The 11749-nt window shown below is 37.9% G+C and overlaps 1 protein-coding gene across 1 annotated transcript; it reads left to right on the forward strand.

Annotated features, from left to right (window-relative positions):
- Positions 1-1351: 1351 nt before the first annotated feature.
- On the forward strand, positions 1352-9607 carry LOC145774890 (dihydrolipoyllysine-residue acetyltransferase component of pyruvate dehydrogenase complex, mitochondrial-like). The gene is made up of 11 exons (XM_082586221.1): positions 1352-1970; positions 3187-3355; positions 3521-3618; positions 3763-3885; positions 4860-5039; positions 5293-5447; positions 5905-6028; positions 6659-6761; positions 7304-7466; positions 7755-7894; positions 9132-9607. Exons 1-11 carry the CDS (start codon positions 1451-1453, stop codon positions 9259-9261), a joined length of 1905 nt encoding a protein of 634 aa, XP_082442347.1. The 5' UTR covers positions 1352-1450; the 3' UTR covers positions 9262-9607.
- The last annotated feature ends 2142 nt before the right edge of the window (positions 9608-11749 follow it).

Consider the following 11749-nt stretch of genomic DNA (forward strand, 5'->3'; position numbering starts at 1 on the left):
CAAAATGTCCGAAAAAAATATAGTCAATTTGGTCAAAATGTCCGAAAAAATATATACGTTTCTCAGTGAAACTTAATGTTGTAGCTAGTCAGGAAGTGCAAATTTTGGTTTGTATCAGCTACTTGAAAGGAAATATTTTCATCAGACAAAATGACCAAAATAAGTAAAAAATGACCGAATTTTTTCAAGTCATTTCGGACAAATGACCGAAAAGTCTCAGCGAAAAAAGCCCCAGGGTTCAGCTAGATGCTTTTGTTTGCAGGAGAGTGTCATACTGCTTTTACCAACTTATTGGGCTGCTTGCTTTGTTGGCGAAAGTCTCTGTTTGACAGTTAAACAGGCATCCAATTCAGAATGTGGATATGTCTTGCCAAGATATTTAATGACATGCCACACTGGAAATTGACTCGACAACTATAGAGTTGTGTTCTATCTGCAATTCACAATGTGAAAAGTATGTTGTTGCATTGAACGGTAAATATAATGACTATGTATAAATTTTTATATATACAGTAGAACTTGGATAACTCGTCACCCCAGGGAGAACAGAAAAAGTGACGACTTACGCGAACTGACGACCAATGCAAACAGCTAAATTTTGCCATTGTTTCGCGTTGCATTAATTTAATGGTGCTCCGCGACCTAATTAAATGCGATAGTGGTAAAGTGAGACGAAAAGGAAAGCAAGAAAAGAATTTAATTACGGTACACAATAAAGTATAGTAATAACGCACTTAACAGCTTAACTGAAGAACACAGGTATTTTTGACTGTGTTTTGCTTGCAAGTGTCTTGTCAACCAAGTAGTCATGCATTTTTGATAGTGAGCTTGCAAATTCACCACTTTCTCTTCGATATCTTGCGTTGCTGCAACTTTTGTTTACACAAAACAGTATTGTCGCAAATGAACCACTCACGTGCTGAACCGGCGTTGTCTGAACAGCGCTTCTCTTATCGGCAACAGAGCACATGCGCGCACACCCGCAATCGACCAGACCAACATACTCCACGCATGTGCGTCTGGCCCGATAGAGTGTGTGCGTGCACACGTCTTAGCGCAGTAATTTCTTCTCCAAAGAGTCTGTAAATGTCACGTCAGCATTTGGGTGGATGACATCTTAGACGAATTTTAGGTCCCAGGGGAAGAAAAACAGTGACGACATAATCGAATTGACGAATTATGCAATGACCACCTAACCGAACTTGATTGTGTACAAAAGATAGGCTTTCTGCCAGGTCCTGCCAATCATTGACGACTTGGGCAAACTGACGAGTTTTCCGAAGACGAGTTATCCAAGTTCTACTGTATCTATTGTGAAGGATTAAGATACATTGCTGTAAATTGCAGATGCTTGTTACTTTTCATTGGAATGGAGTAGTGTTTTAAACTTTTAAATGTGGATTTATTGAAGTCACTTTTGAAGTTTGTTAGTACAATTTTTTATCTGAAAATGTTACGTCGTGGACTGGTTCGTGCATTAAGTAAAACAAAGCATGATTGCTTTTTGACCGAAAGGCTTTTAGCTGACAAAAGCGGGAGATGTAATACAGCAGCACTGTTACATTCAAATTTACTCACTGACAAACACATAAAATACAACACAAAATATTATCATTTTCTGAGTTCCAATAAGCTTATACCAAGTCAATACCAATCATTGTTTAACAATCAAGTACGATGTCTTTCACTTCCTTCACACACCAAAGTCCTGCTTCCTGCTTTGTCTCCTACCATGGAAATGGGAACAATCGTACAGTGGCATGTAAAAGAAGGAGACCACTTCGAGGCCGGTGACTTGTTGGCTGATATAGAAACTGATAAGGCAACAATGGGTTTTGAAGCTGCTGACGAGGGGTATATAGCAAAGATAATAGTCAAAGAAGGAACAAAAGATATACCACTTGGAACTCTTGTTGCCATAACTGTAGAGAATGAAGAAGACTTACAAGCTTTCAAAAATATTAATTTAGGTATGATATTTACTACTAAACGAGGTGAAGGCAATTTCATCATAGGCTTATAATAATATGTAGCATACTGGCATCTAGGAAGGATACGATAACTATTTGTTTGTACTGTTGATCAGTGTCATTATTAGTTATGTATGTGGGCTATGTTAGTTGAATTTAAACTCAACTGATTCTCAAGTTATAATTGACATTGACGGTTGTACAGTTGCTGTGCAATGACGCTTCCATTTTACTTGGTTATTTGTATTAGAAAAGTTTAACTATGATTGATTGATTGAATCTTTATCCTTGGACTGGGAAAGCTTCTTGCAGAGCGTAATCCTGGCAGTTTCACATAGGGAACGTTCAAATATTACGTAACGCTTTTTTTCCGAATTTTTGACCCTCCCCTCCCCCATGTAACGCCAACGTAACGCTTTTTCAATCCCCCCCTCCCCCATGTAACACTTTTTCACTACGAATTCAGCACAAAAAACTACCATTTCGTACTCGAAAGCGTTACGTAACGTTTTGCTTGAACCCCCTCCCCCCTGATGTGACGCTAATGTAACGCTTTGCATAAACCCCCCCTCCCCCTCGAAGGCGTTACGTAATATTTGAACGTTCCCATACTTGTAGAATTTAGAGGCTTTGAATCAGTATTGCAGGCCCGGTCACCGAGATTGACAGATTAAAGTTTCCGATTGTTGAAGTCTTGTTGCCGGGGAATTATTCCATTCATTAGATGCCGCTGAATGGAAAGCAGTCCTTAGCGTGCGTTGCTCAAGCACATACCCTGAGAGTCGAACCAGCGCCGCTATTGATTTTAAAGTTTCTTCGTTCCATAAGTGACACGCTAACCAATTGAGCTATCGGGACGGCATTTTGATAGCAATAATTGAGTAAAAGAAAGCATCACTGCAAAAAAATTGGGCAACCCTGATAGTTTGAGATAATCTCCAGTCTCTTTTTGATGAATGGAATGGTACATGCTCTTCTTGTATATGTCATTATTTCAAAAGACTTTAAAGGGTGTTTAAACTATACTTCCATGATGGCTGTGAGACTCAACTTACAGCCTACCAGCTTAAACGACATATGGTATGATTATGTTGGCTCACAATCAAATTTGAAAAATGAAGTCTTAATTTTAGTTAAATTATTATTATCAAGTTGATAAAAACTAATATTTAGAGTGATTGCCTTGCTGAAAGTAATATTTTCTAAATTATTTCAGATGAATTGACAAGTGCTGGTGCAATACCTGCTCCTGTGGAAAAGCATGAAACAACAGCAGCAGAGCCAGTTTCTCAACCGATTCAACAACCCAGCAGCAACTTTCCATCACACGATGTAGTCACCCTTCCGGCACTTTCACCCACCATGACCACTGGCACAATCGTAGCGTCAGTTTATTTAACTTTAAACTACAACACTGAATAGTCGCATATTGTATAGTATTATCATTGCATTTTATTATTTTTACTGTTTTTGCAACACAATTTGGTTATATTATGTCAAAAAGGTTGAAGTGTGATGTATTTTATTCAAGTTTTTTTGCGTTTGTTCAGGTGGGAAAAAAATGAAGGTGACTTAATTGAGGAAGGTGATCCTATAGCGACAATTGAAACCGATAAGGCAACGATGGCTCTTGAACATCAAGAAGAGGGTATGGAAATATTTCTTATCAAAGTCAAAACTTTCTTATTCAAAACTTTCAGATTTATTTGTCTCGTTTTTACTAAATACAACATTTTAACACTCTTTTCGTGTGTAAAAAAACATAAAAATTAACAGTCTGACCCAATCATAGGTTATCTTGCCAAAATCCTAATAAAAGATGGAACAAAAGATTTGCCACTTGGCACTCCTCTCTGTGTGATTGTGTCAAATAAAGATGATGTTGCTGCATTTGCAGACTATGCCTCTTCCACAGGTGAGTTACTGTACGTTTATACTTTCTATGGCATCTATTTTGCAGAAACTGCAAGGCAGTGCATGTGATAACATTAAATTGAGCAGACTATGTTTTGCGTTGGTATATTGTACGATGTGAAAATGGGGGAGGTCACTGTGCATTTTTCAGTGTACTTAACATATGTTGCAATTATTGTATTCACTCGATTACAACAACACAACATTTTGTAAGTCAGTTTTGCTTCAAGGGTGATTCATCAATTATTTAATTATATACTTGTTCTGGAATGTGGTGGTTAGAATCTCTCTCTTGTCATTTTACTTCAAAGAAGCCTGGTCTTCATCCTGAAACATCAAGGTCGACCAGTTGTATGCAGCAACCCCTCCACTTCTCTATATTGTTGGCATTTTCCATTTTAAGTTTCCCTTGTCAGGGCATCCTTCGCAATGTCTTCCCATGTTTTCTTTTATCTTCCCTTTTTTTGGCACCAATCACAACTTTTTTAGAGAGAACCAGCTGTAACCTTCATGGGAAACATCTCGTAATTTCATGTGCAAGCAAGCTCTGAAAGAGGATGTGAAGAAATTTTACATTATTTTGTCATTCTTGTACAAATTACAATTACGGTTTGTGTGATAATTGCATGATATTGCATATTGATTATTGGTCATGTTTTTCATGCCAAAGTAATAAATATATTCAACTGACCCGGAAAACACTGACCAAAGTATGTGAAATGCATTAAAACTTAGCTATGAAAAAATAATAATAAAAAATAAAACTTTTGAAATAAAATGCTTTAAAGCTTACGAACATCGACAACCAAAAGGGACAAAAAGGTAGATGATCACTGATCAGGCCTAAAAGGTTTTGCCGATAATTCAACACACAACTGATTTGATTGAATGCTATTGCTATGTTGTGGGGTTAGCTCATTTAACTTTCCTTTGGACAGTGATGCTTTCATTTTAATATTTTTTTTTATGTTGTAGCTTCAGCTAAACCACAAGCCACATCTGCTCCCCCTGCTAAAGATAGTGTTGGGATCTCGCCTCCTGAGCCTGCTCCTCTTGCACAATCTTCTGCAACCAAACCTGGAGACAGGTTATTTGTTAGTCCTCTTGCAAGAAAAATTGCTGCTGAAAAAGGCTTAAATTTAAGCCAATTTTCTGGTGAGTGACTAAAATTTTGAACCAACTTGATCTTGTTTTAATGAATAAAGATTTACAAGGAAATGTTGCAATGATTTATTCTGTAGGACACTTTGCTCTGAAAGATGTTGCATTTTCCCCCCAAATTTTCATGCTCCATCAGATATGTACAATACCTCAAACCCAGTTAGTAAAATCTGTCCTTTTTACAGTCGTTTGCAAACGTTGAATCAATGCAAAAAAAGATGGATTTTACTGGTTAGATATTGTGTAGGTATGGGCTCCGGTCCTGGAGGAAGAATCCGAGCCAAAGATTTATCTCAAACGCCAGCAGCTGTTCCCATGGATGCTCCACATCCAGTGGTCTCCACATCACCTGTAGTTACCGATGGGGACTTCACCGACTTCCCATTGTCTAATATAAGAAAGGTTTGTTTGTTATTGACAAAGGCCATCACAAACTCAACTAGAGAAACAGACAGTTTTTAATAATTTCATGTTGCCACACTGACTGGGAATCTTGACTCTAACTTGTAATTCACAAGCTTGAATTTCTGTTTATTCGACAAACTCATCATACTGAACTTTGCAAGAGATTTTCCCGTGTTTTAAAGCCAAGTCACACAACCCGATTTAACGTGTTTATTTTACTTAAGGATAAAGTTTGTTCATGCTGTATTGCAGATTAAAATAAAACGAAGTACGCTTACAACGTAATGCGAAAGTAGTTTACCAAACAGTTGAAGACTTTCTCTTACTACAAGAGCGAGATTTGAATCGAAAAACTATAGTTTGTCCTTGCCTGCTCCTGCATTTTAAGTATAGAAACGTTTGTTCGATGTAAATATATAAGTTTGAATCAATCAGTTTGAAATCGTTTCACCAGGTCACTGCCAAGCGCTTGTTGGAGTCAAAACAATCCATCCCTCATTATTACCTCACTATTGACGTGGAGATGGATAAGGTGCTAGATATACGAAAGTCCTTTAACAAGGACTTGGCTAGTGAAGGTATCACGGTTTTCTTGTAGTTGTGTGCGGTGAGACTGTTTTTTTTTAGGAATAAAACTCTGTATAATTTTATCCAACAGTGATTAAATACAGAGCTGAGTAATACTAGCTTTGGCAATTAACTCTTAGTTGGTTAAGCTGTTTATTATGTTGAATATTGTATTGATTATTATGCTTTATATCACCAATTTTGTGTCTGGTATTAGTGAGGCTAATAGCCAGTGAATTAAGATTTAGATTAATTAAGTAAAAGGCAAGAAAGCCAATCTTTGCATTTACATATGAGCGTCATGTCAAGACACAACTGTGTTACCAACACCACTCCATACCATTTGAACGTACATTTCTTGCAATCGTCGCCGAGAAGCTATGTGCATCACCATTCATTGAAATTCTGATGTTTGTTGTCAAACTAGATGTTTTGTGGCTTCATCCTGGAAATCTCAACAGTCTCGTCGTCCAAGCCCTCAGACCACGGTGCGCATGGTCTGAGGGCCCTAGACGACGAGACTGTTGATTGACTGATGATTTCCTGCCCTCCAATCTAGCCTGGAAAGATCTGCTCATACGCCGATGATGATCCAGGCAATTCAAATTTTGCTGAAACTTTGCTTTACCTTTTTTTGTCAGGTTCCAAATTGTCCGTCAATGACTTCGTCATAAAAGCGGCTGCAAAGGCTTGCTTGAAGGTTCCTGAGGCCAATTCATCGTGGAGGGATACGTTCATTAGACAGTAAGTAGGCTACATCACCTGTGCAGTGTGCACTCAGCTAATTTTAGAAAGAGTCCTTTCAACTCGGCTGTGTTAATCCAGCTTTAAAAAACAGAGTTTTGCGATCAGGGCTTCGAAGTGGACAAAAAGCAAAAATCCTTCATCACGAAAAACTAATTCAATAAGTTTTTTTTTTTATTAAGTTGGTGTTGACAAAACTTGCCAAATCCCTTACTGACCAACTGTTTAGGAAAATTATCAAATTTTCTGAAGTCATTTTCTTTCGTAATTCAGTTTTATCTGATCGCAACGTTAGTGAAAGTTTTGAAGAATCCAACGAAATCTTTGTTTGGTAGACAAGCAACGAAACATTTAAAAGTTTGTTCACTGGTGATCTGAAGAGGATACAAAAGTTGGTTTATTTTGGTGTGTCGGTGAGATCTTCGTACATTTGTTTGAAATCAACAAATAGCTACACTGCTACAGTGTAATATGATCTTTGTGCTTTTTTCGTAGTGTGATGTTGATTTTGACTTGCAACTGATTGCGCATTGTTCTTTCAGATTTAACACTGTGGACATGAGTATCGCCGTCAGTACGGAATCCGGTTTGATCACTCCGATTGTGTTTGACGCTCACGCAAAAGGTCTGGTGTCGATTTCTGAAGATGTCATTGCACTCGCTGCTAAAGCAAGAGATGGAAAACTTCAGCCTCAAGAGTTTCAGGTCAGTTTTTAGAACACGGCTTCAGAACTTGTTTTTTTTTCAATTTGATCCGTGTTGCGCACAAAGTGTTCTGAAGTTTGCAACACACTTGCATACTCTATAGTACAATAAGGTGTTCTTGCCAGCTATGCCCTTTTACCTTTTTCAGGAAATTATGAAAATTGTGTGTTATTTTCCAATGGTCTATCACTTTAAGGCATTGAGCTTGCAATGAAATCGAGTACAAGTGGTTTGGTTTCAATGATCTGTCTGTATCATGTTAACAACGTCCCCCCACTGTCATTTCAGGGCGGAACGTTCACGATCAGCAATCTTGGAATGTTTGGTGTCAAACACTTCAGCGCCATCATAAATCCTCCTCAAGCATGTATTCTTGCGGTCGGGTCTGCTCGAAGAGAATTTGTTCCCGACTCCACATCCGATGATGGGTGAGTGCTTATAAGAGTCAAATGAAAAGTGCTACACTTGCAATTTTTTGAATAGTATGATGCACGAATAAATATCCACCTTGTTGTACAATAAAATACCGTTGAACCGGTGGTTTTCAAGAGTTATTTGCATTTTTCTAAACTTTCAAAATGTTTTTATCAATGTATGTAGAAAAATACATAAGCTGTGTTGTATTTGTTGTATGGCTTTGTTGCAGGGTTGAGAAAAACCCGGGTTTTTTTAAAAAAGCCCAACCCGCATGTTTTTTTTTTAAAAAAACGGGGTTTTTGGGGTTTTATTTAAAAAAGATGCAAAAAAGGCAGATTCATGCTTATTTCACCACAAGTACTACGTTTTACCAATGAAGTGCCTCTCACTCACAGTACATGCTAGCATAACTCAATAAAATAATGCACAAGGGCTGTCTATGAGGCCTTCTTGCATAAATGAGTTTTAGCGTAGTACAAAGTGGCATTACTTGAATTTTGTGCACAGAAATATCCACTGTGTTTTCAATTTATCCTTGGAAATTTCCTTCACAATCACATCCATAAGTCCTAATTTGAAGTTTGTTTTAAGTGACTTGTAGTAGCCTACTTTGGTTCATTTTTTCAATTTTCTGATAAAAATTAGACAGATATGGAGCTCTGGGTTTTTATGGGTTGTTTTATCACACCCGGGTGTTTTGGGTTGGGTAAAATACCGACAACCCTGCTTTGTTGGGCACGTGTTTGTAAACGCAGACAGCCGATACTTTAGTCGAGCTCAGTCGCTCAGATAGCTTAATTGGTCAAGCGTCTGACTTTATAAACACAAAATCATTAAGATCAAGTAGCGCTAGTTCGATTCTCGAGTTGTGCGTTTGAGAAATGCGTTTAAGTGCTGCTGTACATTCAGCGGCACATAGTAGTAGATGGAATAGTTCAGATAACACTTTAACAACAATCGGAAACTTCACTCTGCCAAACTCGGTAGCGGCTCTGCGTCAGTGGTTCAATCCCTAAACAAGTGTGCGAATATGCCAGGATTAAGCTTTCAACGAATCTTTCTCAGTCTGAGACTAAAATTCCCACAATTAATCATGTGTGTCAGTCTCTGTTGCTCTGTAATTGGTTCTTTACAAGGCTACTGTTTTTCACCAAGACTTTACAGCTTAACTTTAAAAATATCTAACACGGCAGTGTATCTATCAAGCAAAAGTTTGAAAAAATTTATCAGATGTAATGTTCTTTTCAGCATGCGAGCAGCTACGTTGATGTCTGTCACTTTGAGCTGCGATCATCGGGTTGTAGATGGGGCTGTGGGGGCTCAGTGGCTGCAAAAGTTTAAGATGTTCCTTGAAGATCCAACCAGAATGCTGTTGTAACCCGCAACTCGCGTCTGATGACAAACCGTACCAATGAGATGCTGTCATATTACAACAACGATCAATTCACTGTTTTAATCGGTTCTTGGGAGCTTTTCAATTCCATCTTTTCTGCTCGTCCAGCTTGGTAGAATGACTAACCCTACCCCATTGACCATTGTAAGCCCGTTTTGCCAATCCTCAGTACAACGAAAAGTTATGCCATTTTACCTGGAGGTGATGTTTATTCAAAAAGAAACAAATTTATTCACGTTTTTCGCGTATTCTATTTATGTGTTTATTGTGTAAAGTATAGAAATCCTGTACTTATCTTTTGCATGAAAGATACAACTTTGTATGTTTGGTCGTTGTGTCTGGGTGTTTCGTATCAACAGAGGAAGTCCCTACAGAAGGAATGATTCGGGTTTGGAAGCCTATCTAGAGAGTCTCCTGCAGTCCTACCCCACCCTAAACAAGATCTTATAAAAAAAAACGTTTCTTTCAGGAAGTAGAAACCGTGGGCAGGTTAAGTTCGTCAAGGAAAGATGTAATCCCAGTGTTTCACTAAACAGAAAGCGTTTTTAAAAAAAAGCCAAAAGTGAATCCAAACACAATAAAACTCTGCAGAACAGCGTTTTCAACCTTGTTTGAGCCACAGAACACTTTATGCATTAAAAAATCTTACGTAACACTGAAATAAAGAACAATTTATTCGCTGTCAGTTCTTCTCCGTGCGAAATTTTGGCCTGTTTAGATCAACACAAAGTTAATATTTGGGCAGGAATTGCAGAAAAACAAACGCGAAGCTCTTGTAATTTTGGTTTTTAAGCGGTATTCTATAGAACACTCGTCAAATTAATAAACCCTCATAGGCTAATACGCTAGGTTAGACAAACCAAAAAAGTTTACAAGTTGCAATGAAACTGCTTAAACTAGTTTGTTACTCAAATGTTTGGTGTCTAAACCACAATTCGAAACAAAAGAAATTAAGGCATACGAATTTATGAATAGCCTATATTGCATAAGAATCCAGGTGTGTTCTTATTAGCTTTTTAGTGGGTTTACTGTAACAAGTAGGCAGTCTTGCGATGAACCAGCTGAGATTTTCTTGGTGATTAGCTGTCAGCAAAACTATAGTTGCATCGACTTTATGCTTGATCCTGTTTGATTCTCTATTTCCATAACCGCCATTAACTTTGCTTCATACGAACTTAGACCTAACGTTAAAACAAAGCGACATTGGCACGGTTATTCCCAAGAAGGTGATGCAAAACCATCTGCCTTTTGTTTGTAAATTGTAATGTATTTTGAGAGTATGGGAATTTAAAGAAGCCCGGAAATTTGAAGAAACCGCCACGTATTCTTAGGTTATTGTGCATTTTTCTTCGAAGTGTCTTCATTTGCGGTCCGAGAATCTCATTGGTACGGTAGCTACAAGGCTGGAAATATCGTCTCAGCGACCCTGCCCTCAATAGCCTACGCGTGATTCATTGGATTGAGTAAGCCAACTACGTCGTTTACGAAAAACAGTAGCCTATATGCTAGGCTACATCAAAAGTGTTATCATACTTTATTGTTTGTTTTCAATACAAAATTTACCCAACTGAGTAACCTAGCTGCTGCAAACTGAAATATTATCGTCAGTGCAAGCTGAGCGCGGTAGGATTGGTAGGCTAATCGTATAATACAACTTACTGGTTATTATTAGCAAATGGCCGTTTTTTTTTTGTTCTTTTTGTTTCGATTCAAAAAATATTTCGAATTGCTCCACCCTTGAGAAAATCTTACGTAGGCTACGCTACTGTGGGTGGGCACATAGTAGCCTTCAGTAGTTGCTGAGCGAAAGGCGGCCGCGAGAAAGCAACTGACCACCTATTCTCGGTATAATGCCAAAGGGTTATATTATTATATAATGCAAAAGCCTAGTGTTATGAAAATCCTATCTCTTCATTTCCAGAAACTCAATATGAGACCAACTTTACAATCATTAAACGACAGCTGCTGCTGAGCAACACCACAAAATTTAACAACATAACAAATAAAATAACATGTAGGCTAATGTAAGCAACGCTGCTAAAAGCGAAATTCAATCTATTGTAAAATAAAATAAAGCAAACGTTTTCAGCTAGGGGAAGGTCTACTTAGTTGAGCCAGAAATCGATGTTTCTGCAATAAAAATTTAACGACAAACTTTACCAAAAATCCGAATCCATCATGATAAATTTCAGTCTTATGCAGTTCTTGTGAGCATGTTTGTGTTTGCGACTGATCCCGATTCATATCATTTATTGGCATTTTGAAATTGACACTCAACCGGCTCAAATGATACCCTAAATTTCACGGTTGAGCCACCTATTGTTCACGGTTGATCCACTATTATTTCACTTGCAAAAGATATCCCAAAAGAGAGCTCAATCTGCAGCAAACACAATAAACTCTTCTCTTAAACATCTTGCAAATAAAATAACGTTTCTATCAAGCAGTTTAAGATCATGTCCAGAGGCAGGTC

Source organism: Aplidium turbinatum, chromosome 7, assembly GCF_918807975.1.
Source record: "Aplidium turbinatum chromosome 7, kaAplTurb1.1, whole genome shotgun sequence".
Classification (NCBI taxonomy): domain Eukaryota; kingdom Metazoa; phylum Chordata; class Ascidiacea; order Aplousobranchia; family Polyclinidae; genus Aplidium; species Aplidium turbinatum.